The following is a 15,416-nucleotide window of genomic DNA, read 5'->3' on the forward strand; positions in this document are numbered from 1 at the left end:
ACTGTCCACGCTGCTCCTTCACTGGTCATTTGAAATGTGGCTCTCTCCAACACAAGCCTCTTTATAGCGTATTGTGGTGAGGCCTTCCCACTGTCCACGCTGCTCCTTCACTGGTCATTTGAAATGTGGCTTTCTCCAACACAAGCCTATTTATAGCGTCTTGTGGTGAGGCCTTCCCGCTGTCCACGCTGCTCCTTCACTGGTCATTTGAAATGTGGCTTTCTCCACCACAAGCCTAGTGGTGAGGCCTTCCCGCCGCTCCTTCACTTTGAAATGCTGTTTGTTTCTTCCCTTAGACTCATTTGCCCTCTTAGGCCCTCGTTACACGTAGCCTGGTACTTGGTGTGATCTGTATCGCACCTGATAATATCTGACTCTGCCTAGTCTAAACTTATCAGGTGTGATAAGCACCCCAATTGTGAATTTCGGGGGCTCAACATGTAAATACTGGGCATTTTTCCCACAATGAATACCTGCAGGTTGGACCTACCGCTATGTATTGCAAAACGTCTATTTGTGTTAAGTGTAGGAACAGGAGTTACAGTTTGTATTGCCATAACTGGGGCTGCTCATAATAGGGGCCTTGGAATAATGCCACTTCAGTATTGTGCTTTGGGATGTTATATTTCGGTCTGTGCATCATAATGTTTTTTGGTGTATTCCAGGGCATGAGCTCGTTACATTTTGCATAAAAGACGAGAATGAAACCTCGTTCTTGGACTACGAAGAAAGCGTGAGATTAGACGGCGTCAGCAGGACTGTTGGTGAGTAAGTCGTGCCCTGCTGCCGGGCGTCCGGTTTAACAAATCTGTTTACATTTGTGCCTCGAAAGTGTCCCCCTTGTCAACCTGCGATCTTCTCTTATTTATTTACGGAGCTTTATATAGTGCAAGTTTGTTGCCTTTCAACATCTTCCAAGTGCTCTGGTACACGTGTTTTCTCCATATGTTTTATGCAGGAGTGTTGTCAAGAGAGTTGAATGGGATATTGTCTCTCATAAAGGTACTAACGAGGCCTGAGTGTAGGAGATTTGTCTCTGTCACAGTATCTTATTGGGCCCAAACCTCCTTAGCAGGAAGTCATTGTCCGTGTCAATGTGAGTGTGAAGTACTTAGGTTTGGGGCGTTTTGATGAAGTGGTGTCAGTAGATCTGAAACAGGTGACACTTGTACATTGATACTTGCATCACCTTATTCGAAAGACTGCCTGTACAATTGTATTTTCAAGATTTTCTTGAATTGAAGGTGGTTGGATTCAGCTCTTAATGGCTGGTTTACGCCATTAGAGTTTCAATACTTGGATTCAGAGAGATCTAACTTGTGTTTTTGATGTCTGAATCTTGCCCATCTCAGGGTTATGATTGGTATGTAGTATGTTGCAAGTGCCTGGAAGTACCTGCTCTTGATTCTCGAGGCTTAGCTACAAAAGGCTGAGGGCGTTGTGTACTGGATATTGAATCTGATTGTTGGCTCTAATTGGATTCAGTTGAGTTCTTATGTGGTCACTTCTGTTCTTATTGTGTCTCAATCTTTCCGCTCAGTTCTGGAAGTGTTAAACTCAGTTAACATGTTTTATTGGAAGTCCACTATTGGTTGTAGACAATAATGCAGTAATCTCTTTGGCTATCACCAATGTCTTGATAGTGGGATTTCAGAGGGAAAAGGAACATCTTTGGAAAAATGTATTTATTGTCTGGCAGCTGTCGCTGGACTTATTCCTGATAGGTGGCTGCATTTATCTGGTGTTTTTATATAGTAGATGCAAGGCCCAAGAGCAGCAGGGTGCTTTACATAGAAAACTTTGCAAAGTGTGAGAACATGGTTGATAACAATGGCTGCAAACTTTACCATAATAATCAAAATATATACACACACAGCCCGTTCTGAGATTAATCTCTGGTATAGCCAAGTATGCAGATATCTAAAGAATACAACACACACCCACCAAACACTCAAATCTGGGGTTTACTGTAATAATAATGTTGGTGTGGATGGCAGGTGAGATAGAATTCCAGACATTGGGTGAACAGTCTGAGATAGGCTGGACAGGAGGCAGTATTTATGACTGGCAGCAAGGAGTTCAAGAAGGATCGTGTCTAAACTGCAGAGTTGTAGAGAGCTTCTCGAGATTTCCAACTTCTTGAACAGATAGTGGGGAGGGTATAAATGTGGTGAACTTAATACATAAACTCCAAGTTTAGATGTGAACCTGCTGTCAATAGGGAGCTCACTCGGAGTGGATAATGGAAGTTGTGTGACTGTAGCCGTCAATCCCTAGGGTCACGTGTGCTGCTGCGTGCACGGAAGCCTTGGCAGGAGCAATGTGGATTTCTGGGATGCCAGAGAAGACTGCACAGTTGATATAACAAGTTATTCTTTTGAATGTACTCCTTGTCAAACCGGTCTCCTCTTCCAAGGTCGTTTCAAGGAGCAGAGGTTAGAAATAGGTCTGTAGTTAGCAGAGGCTTCTGGGTTTGCAGAGGAGCATGTTTCAGACAGTCTGGTGCTTTTCCAGAGACATTCTCTAGGAGGAGATTGGATAATTTGCTACTGTGAGATATAGGCTGTCCGTGTCCTTAGCTACTTTTATGCTTTGATGTTCTCCAGTTTATCTTCTTTTCTTGGCGTTAATCTGTAATTTAATAGACCACAAGAGTGATTCTCCCTGGAACATAAAATATGGGATTGTAGGTCTAGGTGGTCCTCTCCCGTGAAGTTCTGCTTTCCCGTTCATATTCAAAGTGAACCATTTATGTTTGCACTGAAAGCTAGATGGATAATTTCTTTTTCTCTTGACATAGTCCAGCGAAGCTGCATTTTCTTTGGTATATTTTCCGTTTGTGCACACCTTCTGAGTCCACATGAGCGGGTAATGGTTTTTGCTCTTTTTCCTAAACCTGCCTTTTTCTTTTTTTACATTTTTCTTTTTATTTTTTTAGCAAAGATGCAGTTTTCTTGCAGCCGCACCTTTGTGCATATCAACAGTGCTGACAGTAAAAAGCAAGTTCTCTCGTAGGGGGTTTCCATGTATAGTCATAAGCATTTGAATAGTCCCGCACATACGCCGGGACCCCGGAGCACTTCTTTAGATATATCTTCTGAAGTGGACATTTTCCGCCTTTCTTCAGGAAGGCCCCGCAAAGACACTTAAGAGATAGAAAACAATAACGCAGCCTAAATATATAGGCTTCACTAGCCACATCTTCATCATGAATATAAAAAAGGTAGCCAGTATACTAAATTTTGTATTGATTTTTGTAGTGTTTAACACAGAATAATCCCCTATTAAACCCTTTTTTAATGATAGAGATGAAAGGAAAGGACAGAATAGCCCCATAGGCTGCCATTATATGTCTTAAAAATAGAAGCTGTGCCTTTAAGAATCCCGAGACCACCAGTATCCCATCATGCACAGCCAGTGGCAGTTACTTTGTCTCCTGCGATCAGGACCCTGGAGCATTGAGCTCTAACAATTTGGTGTTTCTCTTCAAAATTCACATCTGAATTTAGCTAATAACCACTTCATTCGACCTCTTTGGTCTTCCTCTTTGTGCTTTTTGACAGAAAATTTGCAGTTTACACTCAAAAATGCCATGTCTATTTGATAAGTGCCCGGACTGTGGTAGGAAGAAGGCCAAGACTGATCCTCACAGAGTGTGCATAATTTGTCTTCCTGCTTCTCATGTTCCTGAATCCTGTTCCATCTGTAAAACCTCCTCTAAGCATACTCTGCGTGACAGAGAGAAGATCCGGCTTGAAGGAGCAGAAGAGCGAAGAGAACAGCAGGCCCAGTCCTCTGGGACTTCAGGGCAAGGAGAGGGTCATCCTCTACCAGGGCTCTGTCTTCAACCTCTGGGAGGGTTCCCGAGCAAAAAAACCACTGAAAAGCAGAGCCGGTTGATGTCGGACGTCGAGAGGAGATACAGCGTCGACCTGTTCAACGTTGTCCCAGGGCTCTGGGTCCAAACGACATCAACATTCCACGTCGAGAAAAACATCTTCGTCGATTACGAAGCCGACGACGAGACCACCGTGGTTGTTCGGCTCACACAGAGTTTCCCCAACAGAGCAGCGGCATGTAGGAAACCTGAAGGTTCTGGCCCGTATTTTTACGAAGATTACTCAAAATGTCATTGACTGCCGACTAACCTGGCATTAAACCGAGACAACCACCCCTATAGTGCCGTTTTTCCGCACTCACGAACAAAGAGCCACATGTGCCCCTACATATCGTCAGCCTCCCATCTGAGGTGATTTATGATCCCCTCTCCTACCCTCACATCTCAGTCCTGATGAAGACCCCGCCGTAAGGAATGTAACAGCCTACCGATCTATTGGGGTCGAAACGTTGACATTTTACAATCAAGCCAGTTTGAACAACAGATATTTTGTACTGTGTTAATGTTTGAAACCATGGCAACATAAATTTGTTTTGTTATTAACTGTGACTAATAGGCTCAAAGAATGAGTCATGTGTTTTCTGAGTGATATACTGTTTTGATGCACACTACACATTTGCAGTCACTATCCTACCCTCACATGAATCGCAATCACCCCACCCTGCCCTTCCCTATTATCCCTACCTAGGGACATCACGGTTTGTAATGATATGTGAACATTGTCAATAACAGACCAATGCTCAGTGTGAATTAAACACTGCGAGCAACAAATACCTTGTGTGTCAGTTTTGAATTTGTATTTATGTTGTGATTTTTATATTCTATCATCATGTTCTGGGACCAACTCCCTGCTTGTCAATACTGACAATACAAGAACAGTGTACTACCTCAACAAGCAGGGAGGCTCGAGGTCCAGATCATTAAGAAGCCCAGACGATCTGGAAGTGGCTTCTGGACAGAAACTTGACCATAACAGCAACTCACTTCCCAGGTGCACAAAATGCTCAGGCCGAGTCTCTCAGAAGTCTCCTACAGGAAAACCACAAGTGGGTCTTAACCGACGACGTGGTCCACGATATCTTTGGAAGATGGGGTACTCCGTAGGTCGACTTGTTCGCCACCGCAGAAAACAGCAAACGTTAAAGCTTCGCGTCAAGGTACTACCAACCGGGAACGTTCGGGAATGCCCTATGTATCAACTGGTCAGGCAGATTCCTCTACGCCTTTCCTTAAGTTCCCCTAATCTCGGCAGTCTTCATCAAGCTGGCTCACTCATGGGCCACAGTGAGTCTCATAGCCCAGGAGTGGCCACTTCAGTAGTGGTTCACGGACCTCCTTCACCAGTGTGTCTGTCCACATCTCAGGCTTCCATGCCTATCAGATCTACTAATGAAGTTCAGAGGCCAGATGGAGCACCCCAACCTCTCCTCTTTGAATTTGGCAGCATGGCACCTGAGCTAGTACAGTATGGACACTTGAACTTACCTCAGAGCTGCATGAGCATCCTCAAGGAAGCTAAGCGTCCCTCAACATGCTCCGCTTATGCTCATAAATGGAAGAGATTCTGTATTTGGTGCTCATCGAAGAATGAGGATCCTACCTCTTGCCAGGAAGATGTCCTCCTTCCATATTTTCTTCATCTGGCACAATCTGGCCTACACTTTTCTTCCGTTAAGGTTCACTTGGCATCCCTTACTATCTACAGGAAATGCCCTTCACAAACTTCCTGTTTTAGAATTCCTGTCATCGGAGATTTCTTGGAGGGTTTGAAGAAGGTTTTCCTCCCATTAAGACTCCTTCTCCTCCTTGGGAGCTTAATATGGTCCTTTCTCGCCTCATGCCAGAAACGTTTGAACCCATACATAAGTCTTCTCTTCAGCATCTGTCTTGGAAGACGGCTTTCCTCGTGCTGATTACTTCCGCCCGCAGGGTTAGCGAACTTCAGGCACTATGCTTTAAATAGCCATACACGGTTTTCATGCATCCAAAGTAGTTATGAGGACTCATCCAAAGTTCCTCCCTAAGGTGGTTTCGGATTTTCATGTGAACCAGACGATTTCCTTGCCTATTTTTTTCCAACATCCATCTACTCCAGCGGAGAAATCTCTTCATTCCCTGGATGTTAGAATAGTTTTAAAATTCAATCTGGATAAAACTAAGGATCTATGGAGATCTGACCAGTTATTTGTAAACTTTGGCGGGTCTAGCAACTTCCAAGTAGTCCTGTCTTTACCAGCAATAGGTATTATTTGTCCGCCTTTGTTCTTAGTCTTACTATGGTCTTGAGTAGGGAATTCTGGTAATGAGTCCAATCTTCTCCCTCCGATTATCTACCCTGGGGGTGGCCATTAAACTATGTCTAGGCTTTATACATACACTTCATTTTAAGATAACAATATTTAAACCCTCCGGGTCTATTATCACATATGAACCGTTTAAAAAAAACGGTTCCCCGGTATCAGACCCGCCTATAAACCATACACTCTGTTGAGGTATAATCCGAATCTGCAGTTGCCGTTCATCACAGCTCGCTCAGTGGCTGGATGAATTTAGAACTTTAAACATTAAGACAGCTGTAGGAGGATAAAACATTGTTATCCAATGAGGCCCTCCAGCCGCAGTTATACTTTCTCCTCCAGATCCTATGTAGAGATCTCCAACTTTGTCATTTTCTGTTGAGCTTGGAGGTAGGAGGAGTAAAGCGCACAGAATAACTTGAGTTCCATATGAAATCACTCGTAATGGGCAATAATAGTTTGGCCTATAAAATGATGCTTGCAGCTGAGATTGAGGGGAGAGCGGATCTTTTCCAATTTAGGGCTGATAAATGGAGTGAATATTTGTGGGCCGAGGTGACATAAAATGAATTGAGAATAAAACTGAGAGTAGTAATATTCTTGCACAGACAGTTTTTAATGTGTCTCAGGTCAAGGCCCACCATTTCAAATTACTGAATGATTGCAACTATACGCCATATCGTTGTACAGATTGACGGTAAGGCAGGATAGTCCGTGCTTTCGGTGTGGGGCGAATGGGAGCGAGAGCTGCCCATATCTTTGCTGCTTGAATAAATATATGCAGTTATTGTGACCATAACTTTCAGAAAATGAATGATATTTCCTCATCGATTCTACGTGGGATCATAAGATGATAATACTCGGACATTCCCCTTTAATTCCATCTATAGTAGCTGGGATTTCTTTTTTTTTGCTATTTGTCTTGCCAGACTGTTTCTGGCATGACACAGGTTAAGTGTAGCACCAGATCCACAGATGTGGCAATTTTTATTACATGTATGTTGTCTATTCTAGAAAGGTCAGTCGTCGATCTCGATTAAGTCGTATCTGGGACCCATTTAGTGTACAGATGTCTGTGGTCTTAGCTGGTCGCGATCAGTCACTGTCATAACCAATGTTCTCTCAAATTTCTTTCCTCCGTGTGCGGAAGAGTAAGGTTTCTGCGCTGCAGCCAAGGCTCTGTGTGCCAAGAACCCGAACGCGCGTGTAGACCACGGCTTTAAGTGAGATGAAAAAACTAGGGGGTCTCTCAAAGGGGCGTCACCGCTGCAATTAAGGACGTGGCTTAAAAGCAAATAAGCTAAAAACCTGTGCTTCGCATAGCGTGCCGCCGAATGATATTTTGCTTCTTCTGTCATTGCAGCCAGATACGATACAACAAATAACATTACACCTACAAGCAGCCAGGACTGTTAGCTTTGGCAATGGTTGTTTGTTGCATACATTTGTATATGAAATTGAAAATGCTTCTGCTCTTGTGGTAGAGATTTTTGCTTAATGCTCGTGCTGCCGACTTCAGAGTTGGGTTTCAAGTCTCGGGTCAGAGTAACATCCTGTGACTCTTCGCAAATCAAAGAAACACATATGGCCCTAGCACTGGTTGCACACTGTGTGCAATAGTCTTTTTTTGGCGCCCCTCCCCCATTTCCTTCTTCTCCATGAATTCCCTCACTACAACTCACCAACAATGCACCTCATCTCTCTATAGCACCTTTCTGACAAACATTTCATTTATTAATAGCACTGCTCATAGTTTACTCACACTCAGTTCTGTGATCTGCATGGTACATGTTCTTTGTTGCAGGCACATTAACCTTCTGCACCGTGTGGGTGGCAGAAGTCCCCATGTGAGCGCAGGGTGAGCGATGCAACAGTGTGAGAGTAGGGTAAGAGGATTGACTGCAATGTGAGTGAGGTGACCATATGAATTTGAGTGCGGATGTAAGTGTAGAGTGGGACGAATTAATGCATGGTTAGTCATGGGCTTGTGTGAGTGAAATTGCAGAGTGAGCAGTGAGAGGGACAGGTGAGTGAAGTGTCATATGATTGCAGGGTGAGTAGTGTGCTCGTGTGACTGCAGGGTGAGGTACAGGGTGAACAGCTCAAGTGTATTGTGAGTGCAGAGTGATCACTGTGAGTGCAGGGTGAGCGGGAGAGTGATGGGCGAGAATGAGGAGTGAGTTGTCTGAATGCAGGGTGCATTCCCAGACACTTGAAGTAATTCAGCATGTTATTGACGGCAGCGTTGGGTTTTCAGATATAAGTTAAACTATTGCTATTATGGCGTTAATCAGGGATCGGGGTGGCGGAAATAAATCATGTGCTGATCCTGCAACAAACTTCCAGTCTCATGATTAGGGTTGCCAGATCAATATTTTGATGTCCCAGAAGAGACAAAAATGAGCAGTCACCTAAAGCCATATTTTCACCACTTATCTGTGCATACTTTAAACAGCAAATATGAATAGAAAGTTTTTTTTAATTGTGTTGTTGGGCGGCCTGAATGATCCATGACTGATAATTAACCCCTTACCTGTGGGGGTAATTCCCTCGCGGCGTGGGGGGGCGGAGGCGCTGTGCTCATGACGAGCTCAGCTCGTCATGACTCACAGTGGAGCTGCGCTCATGACGAGCTGTGCTCGTCACGACCCCGCCCACTGATTAATTCTCCCGCACAGGGGGGGAATTGTGAGTGGGCGGGCCGCGGCCGTTAGCACAGCTCCACTGTGACTCATGACGAACTGAGCTCGTCATGCGCATGCAACGGGTTAAAGGAAACCAAGAGAGAAGAGTCACATTACAAATTAATACATACTTTTTTATTTATTACCATATTTAGTGTGGCGACGAGGTCTTTGCAGGCTCTTTAAACAACACATGAGTGGCATTTTTCTTTAGGCAACCCTACTTTCTATTCCTTTTCATGAAATGCATTCTCACACTACGGCAGTAAATGTAAAACACAAATGTAAGGAATAGGCAGAGTGGGGGCCCAGTGGGTACTGGAACCAGAAAAAGCTAAGCTTCGGTAACCAGTTTACAAAGGTATGTAAATATGCAAATGGTCTTTAAAGACCTTTGAAAAACTAAGGGGGGTGGAAACCCTTTTAGCCCTACGGGCGTTGCAGCAAGTTTAAAATCACAGCGTGTGCTTCCAGGATCATCTGAAGCACACGTTGTGCTTTTAAACTTGCTACATTTCTTTTTCTTAATGCAGCGCGGCTGCGGGCTGATTGTGGGCCTTTTGAAAGTATTTATGTTAATCACAGCGTCTGTCATGGGCTGCATTCAACTTAAATACTTTCAAAAGGCAAACAATCTGCCGTGCTCTTTTTAGAAAAGAAATGCATCAAGTTTAAAAGCACAAACGTGCTTTCAGATGATTCTGACAGCACACCTCGTGCTTGTAAACTTGCAGTCTCAGTCTTGAACATGGAAAACGCAGTAAGGGAACCAATAGGGCCCTGGTGGTGATGTGCGTGATCCATCGTGCTATTAGGAGGAAGATAAGACGGTAAGGAGTAATAAAATGATTCAAAATGGACTATTGGCTGGATATGAACCTCTAGGGTTTTAGCGAGATGATGGCCTCCATGGCTGACTATTTGCCAGAAAGCATTTCTTTTTCTATTTAGGGCTCTGGATTCAGCGATATTGGCTCTATTACCTTGTTTATGGCAATAAGATGGGTAACCTTGGCAAACCTGCAGTCCGAGATAAACTGCTCCTGGAATCTAGGGGCTTTTTAGCCAGTTTTGTAATCTTTATGGAAGAAATCCTTCAATTCCAAGAATAACCTCTTGTGAGTTTGGAGGACACTGTTTGGGTTACCCAAATTCTCCATCATGCCTCAATAGTTGCCAACCACAGCATAAATTCTTGAGGTAACTTCGGTTGTTGCTTATGGCCAAAACGTCAGCACCCTGGGACGGTCCTAAGGGCTGGTGGACAGGCAGCAGACTCTGCATGCTAAAATGCAAAGAGTCATGGACATTTTCTTCTCTACTTATGGCCTGCATGTCCTGGGGCAATCTCCGATCCTAACATTCAAAATGATTTAGTCTGTTACTGGAGTGATCCCCCTCCGAAAATTTGGAAGTGCATTGATGTCATGGTGGAAGTGGCCATTACAAGCATGCAAGCCATATGAGAGACAAGTCATCCATTTAAAAACCTCTACGGGTTAGCTGAATTTATAAGGGGCAAACAGATCTGGAACTCCTTGGAGTGCGTCCTCTTCAATTGTTAGGTTCTGGATAATAGCAGCAGACTTAAAGGTCAAGTGGAAGTCACCAGCAAACAATCCCGAAGTTGTCAAGTAGATTAAGATTGGGAGATTCACTCTGATGTCCAACTCTTCTAGTGTAAATGTTAATTAAGAGAAGGAGCAACCTTGGGGAAGTGCTAAGTATTAAACCCTGGAAATCTGGAGAATCAGAAGGTAACTCTCGTTTGAAGGACAACAGAGGGATTATTAACCACACTATTAACCCGCCTGGGATCTCCCAACTGGGAAATAAATATACTGCTGGAATACAGAAGCTCTTCTAGACGCATTCTGCTTGGCCCAAGTCGTTAGAAAAAGACAGATCTCAAATCTTTCTGTAAATTCTCCCCATGCGCTATCCCCCCAACTTAGATTTTAGTCCCGCTACATTCCAGTTAAGTATGGATGTAATGGTGTCAATGGGTTCTTTGAGCTGGCGAGGAGCCTCAGTGCTACGTTGAGTACATTCCACCTGGACCCAAATCTAGAATTTGCTGTGTTTTTAGATTCTATCGATTCCACGCGTCTGGGCTTAATGCATTGCGTCACAAAGAACTAACGAAAGGTAAATCCAAGGAAATGGAAAGGCATCAGTCGTTCTTGAGTAAATTTGCAAGTCAAGAGAAATGATTTGCTGTTAAAGTGTGTGGGGGAATTAGGCGTTGGGGATTGGGTGAGGGAGCGATCTCCGCGGGCCAGAGCAGTAATTTCTGATGGAGGCTTCTGACATCTTAAAAACAGAAGGCTGCCTGAAGAAACATGTGCAGAACATATTAGAAAGAAACAGAGATGTTCATATGTTCTATATTTGTGGAATGCTCTTGTCTGGACACTGATTATTTTACGGAGTTACATGAGGGCACATTCATTAGGTCTCGCCTTGGCAGCGCATGCGCTGTCTCAGCGAGACCTTAAGTAATCTCTATATGTTGGCAAGCAGCCGGTAGTTTCTCCGGCTGCATGCCATTGGCTTAGTGTTGTTCGCGCATTTCTTTCCTTTGTTTTAAGTGGCTGTTGATGTCCAACTGAACTCCGTGTAGTCCGGAAGCAGCGGCCACCAACTACAGTTTTAGTCCGCACTGTTCGGACTTTTTGTTTGTCTTGCGCATCGCTGCCTGACCTAAAAATGGCAGCGGCGCATGCGCAAGGAGCCGGTGTGCGCGAGGGGTGGGCAGCGCATGCTGCTTGTGTACATACTGCGCCTCATACGGAACGGGTGCAGGCGACCAATGGCCGCAGCCGTTAGAAGCGTCTGGAGACACTGGATTCCATCCCACACCTGCCTCCTGGCCAATGAGCGGCTTCCGCACAGGCTCCTGCTGGGGCCGCGCTCCGTCCTCGGGAGTCTGGCAGTTCAGAGATGTGCTACTGCGGCTTAGGCAGGGAAGTTGCAGCAGCCGCGGGGCAGCCATGGGACTCCCCCTCTAGGACCGGCAGACGGGAGGCATCCGTCTGGCAGCAGGTAGGAGCTTGCCCTGCGCTGCGAGTAGTACCTGAGAAGACAAATGCCGTCCACGCACCTGTCCTTCCTCTACCATAGACACCTGTGCCGCTCGGTGAACTCCACCTTCCGTTTTGCTAAACTAGAATCGGTTAGAAGTGTCAGCATAATGCCTTGTTACTGAGGTTTCTGCAATCTGTGTATGGCTATGAACTGTGCTGTTCTGCAGCAAGGCTCTAGTTGTGCTATATCGTATGCGGGCTTCTATCTATGCAGCCGCTGAAACGTGAATAAAGTACATAATCTCACAATATCGAATTCTTTGTAGGGTGTGCAGATATCGCTCTCCGCTAATAACAGTGCATCCCACAAGTGCAGGTAAAGTCCCATTGGGGCCAAGCATCCCTGGCATGAAGTGCGAGTACTACCCCGCTAAACCTTTACCATCCCCGCTGAAGTTTTAACTCTGTCCCATCAACATAATTACACCTATTCAGTATATTATAAACACGCTTTTTTTTAATGTTTTCACGTTGTTGGCTTACGCAAATCTTCTGGGATGAACCCCCTACTGTTACATTAAAAAATCCTATTAGAGCTTCCCTGCTGAGGTGTCAGGCTTTGTTGTTCTGAACGTTTTCTAATCTTAGTGAGACGTGCTTCCTATCGAACGAAAAGCAGAATAAGACAGCTGGAGGGGACATGCAGTGACCTATTAGGTAAAGAGCAGCCCTGACGAGGTGTTTTTCTTTGTCCTACTAAACGTATAAAGTGCGACTACTGTCCGCCTGCACTTATAGCAACACTGAGTGTATATTGCCTCAGTAAACGAATAGCACAGCTGTCTGCCGAGAAGCCCTGGGTCTAGGCACCTGAAAGTACAGTAACACTGCTGACTCTGTCCTATGCATTAAAAACCCTGATTAGACGTGTTGGTACTCTCGACTAGTGAGTGTATAAGCAGCCATACTGAGAAGTATGTACACTGTTGTACACTACCGCTGCTGAGAAGTGTCAGTTTACCTCTGTCCCACAAAACATATGGCAGCTCAGGCGAGACTTACTTGAACTGCCCCACCAAGCACATGGAAGCCTTCCTGAGAAGGGCTGGGTCTACTTTATTATATGTATAGCAGTGCAGCTGAGAAGTGCTTGATTTACTACTTTGAACGTACATCAGCAGACCCCGCTGAGAAGTGCTAGGGCTGCCTTATCAGATGTATAGCAGGGCACCCGAGAAGTGCTTGCTCTTCCACTTTAAACATACAACAGCTGGAGTTGCCTTCTCAAAGGATCTGCGGCGTAACGGGGCAGGTTAGAAGTGCCTTTATTAATACTTTAAACACACAGCAGCAGTCCCGATGAGAAGTAGCGGAGCTGCCTTATAACAGGACGTGAAGTGTAGCTACCACTTTATACCAGCAGTGGCGGGCCCTCTGAGGCGTGCTCGTGCTGCCTAATCAAAGAACCGGAGATGTAGGAATATAAATAAGTAGTGCCAGCCTGTATATCACTTTAAGGGTACAACGGAAGTCCCGCAGTGCAGTGCTGAGACTGTCTTGCCAGATGCATAGGATAACTGCTGAGAAGTGCTTGTTTGGGATTAGGGTTTCTCTTGGAGGCCCATAGCATTTCCGGGTCATGTTATGACATTTCCTGGGAGACAGCCATTTGGGGTCACCTTGCTAAAATACATGTTGGCACAGACCGGACAGCTGGTTCCTGCTGAATTAAGGCTGTATTTTGACTCTTCCACGTTTTTCGGCGGACGAACAGGGGAAGGAGGAACAACTTTGTTATCGTAGGGTTAGCCTGTCCAGCGTGGGCATAATCGCTTCTGCATATTTACACTCCCACAGGCGGAGTGCAGCAGCGACGTGCTTCGGGCACGTCTGCCGTATTCATTCCGTTCTCGTAGCTGTACCCTGCCTTCAGAGAGGCTGGAGGCTGAGACGGTTCCTTTCCGCTAAGGGTGGGTCCGTGGGTCGCACCGCCCGTTTCCAGGGAGCGGTTTCGCCTGAGTTCAACCCTGTCGAATAACCTGTGACCTACTTCTTCGTCATGAGCCGTTTCTACCACACGAACTGCGCTGCGGTCCCTGGAGAGACTAGCGAGGTGGCAGGGCTCGGGCTGTGGGTGGAAGACTTGGCATGACTCTGTCAAGCATGAAGGCACGCCAGGCAGCCGGCAATGTGGCAAATGTTAGTCTGCGCAGAACGTGCTCCTAGGTGGAGCAGCCATACATGAGTTACACACTCCTAAGTGGATTCTTTTCGTTTTGGAGGCAGGGTGTGCTTCCCTTTGCTTGCTGGTGACCTGCACCGCAGAAACCCTGGTATTCAGTCAATAAGTCCTTCCTTAAACCTATTTTGCACACCACAGTTTATTGCCACAACTAATAATGAATGAACCCGCTGTTGTGAAAAGCCAAGCACCAACATGGGTGCTTGGGTCACTCACAGGCTCCGAGGTGATGGAGGGCAGATGGATGCACAAAGCCCCCCCCCCCCCCCCCCCCCCGCTTTTCCCGGAGGCAAGCATAGCTAAACTTGGAGCGGTGCTCAGCTGGACGTGTGGGTCCGGCTGTCACCGGACCTCTGAGGCTCCTGTCCTGTTTCACTGGCGCTTTGGTACCTTCACCCCACACGTCTCAAATCTGACGCACTGTAAGAATCTTCACGTTTCCAGCAGCTTTGACTTCATGACACTGAGAGTCCGGCAAGGCTGGGGGTGCATCAGTCACTCATTTGGCTCTAGCAACGTGTCTGACACTTGCACATACCCTGTGGGCTCTGTAGAGCAACATGCCTGGCATCTGTCGTGCTCTGCCCCAGCCCTGGTGACCTTAAAGAGATGCTGCCCTTGAGAGAATGGTCCAGAATTCCCCACAGAACACTACTCTCAGACTGTGTCTCTGCCTGTCCCTTGCTCTCTTCTCTCTACCCACTCTCTGTGTCCCTCTCCTCATTCTCATTCCTTTATGTCTCCCCCCCCCCACCTTTCTTTACTCTCAGTCCCCCCCGCCCCTCCTTTTCTTCATCTTTTACTGTCAGGTACAAGTGTTGGAGGGAATGGCAGGTGTGTCTGGCCTTATGTCAGTTGGGCCCTGGTGCTCCCTGCCGAACTGGACGCGGCCTCCCACCGTCCTGTCCCACAGGAATACTCATTGCTGTCGGAACTGTTGAGCTGGAGCGGAGTCAGTCATATCAGCTTTTCTAATATTTAACGCCCTTTCAGAACCACCGCTGGCCGTTTAGGAGGCACACGTCTGTCGCACTCTTCCCCAGCCCCGCCAGCCTTTAGGATCCAATGACTTCTTAGTACCACCTTGTCTTCACTTGTAACTTTCCAAGAGGACTGGCCCTTTTACTTTAGTTGTTCCACTGTGAGATTTTTAAACTGTAAGCACTATTTTCTTTAAATAGTTTCTCCTGCTGCAGGCACAACATGCTTTTCTGCAACATTCAGCGCTCCATTCTGCTTTCACTTTCTAAGCAGCCCGGGACAATGGTG

At 46.0% G+C, this 15,416-nt stretch overlaps 1 protein-coding gene across 4 annotated transcripts in view; it reads left to right on the top strand.

The window, feature by feature from the left end:
* LOC146783123 (uncharacterized) overlaps positions 1–15,416 on the top strand; it is a 124,751-nt gene that overhangs the window by 62,068 nt on the left and 47,267 nt on the right. For all 4 annotated transcript variants that reach the window (XM_085637088.1, XM_085637089.1, XM_085637091.1 and 1 more), the window contains one exon: positions 666–764. In XM_085637088.1, the coding sequence (XP_085493214.1) occupies positions 666–764 (99 nt within the window). The remainder of the gene's footprint in view (positions 1–665; positions 765–15,416) is intronic.

This window comes from Triturus cristatus, chromosome 12 (genome assembly GCF_964204655.1).
Source record: "Triturus cristatus chromosome 12, aTriCri1.1, whole genome shotgun sequence".
In the NCBI taxonomy this organism is placed as follows: domain Eukaryota; kingdom Metazoa; phylum Chordata; class Amphibia; order Caudata; family Salamandridae; genus Triturus; species Triturus cristatus.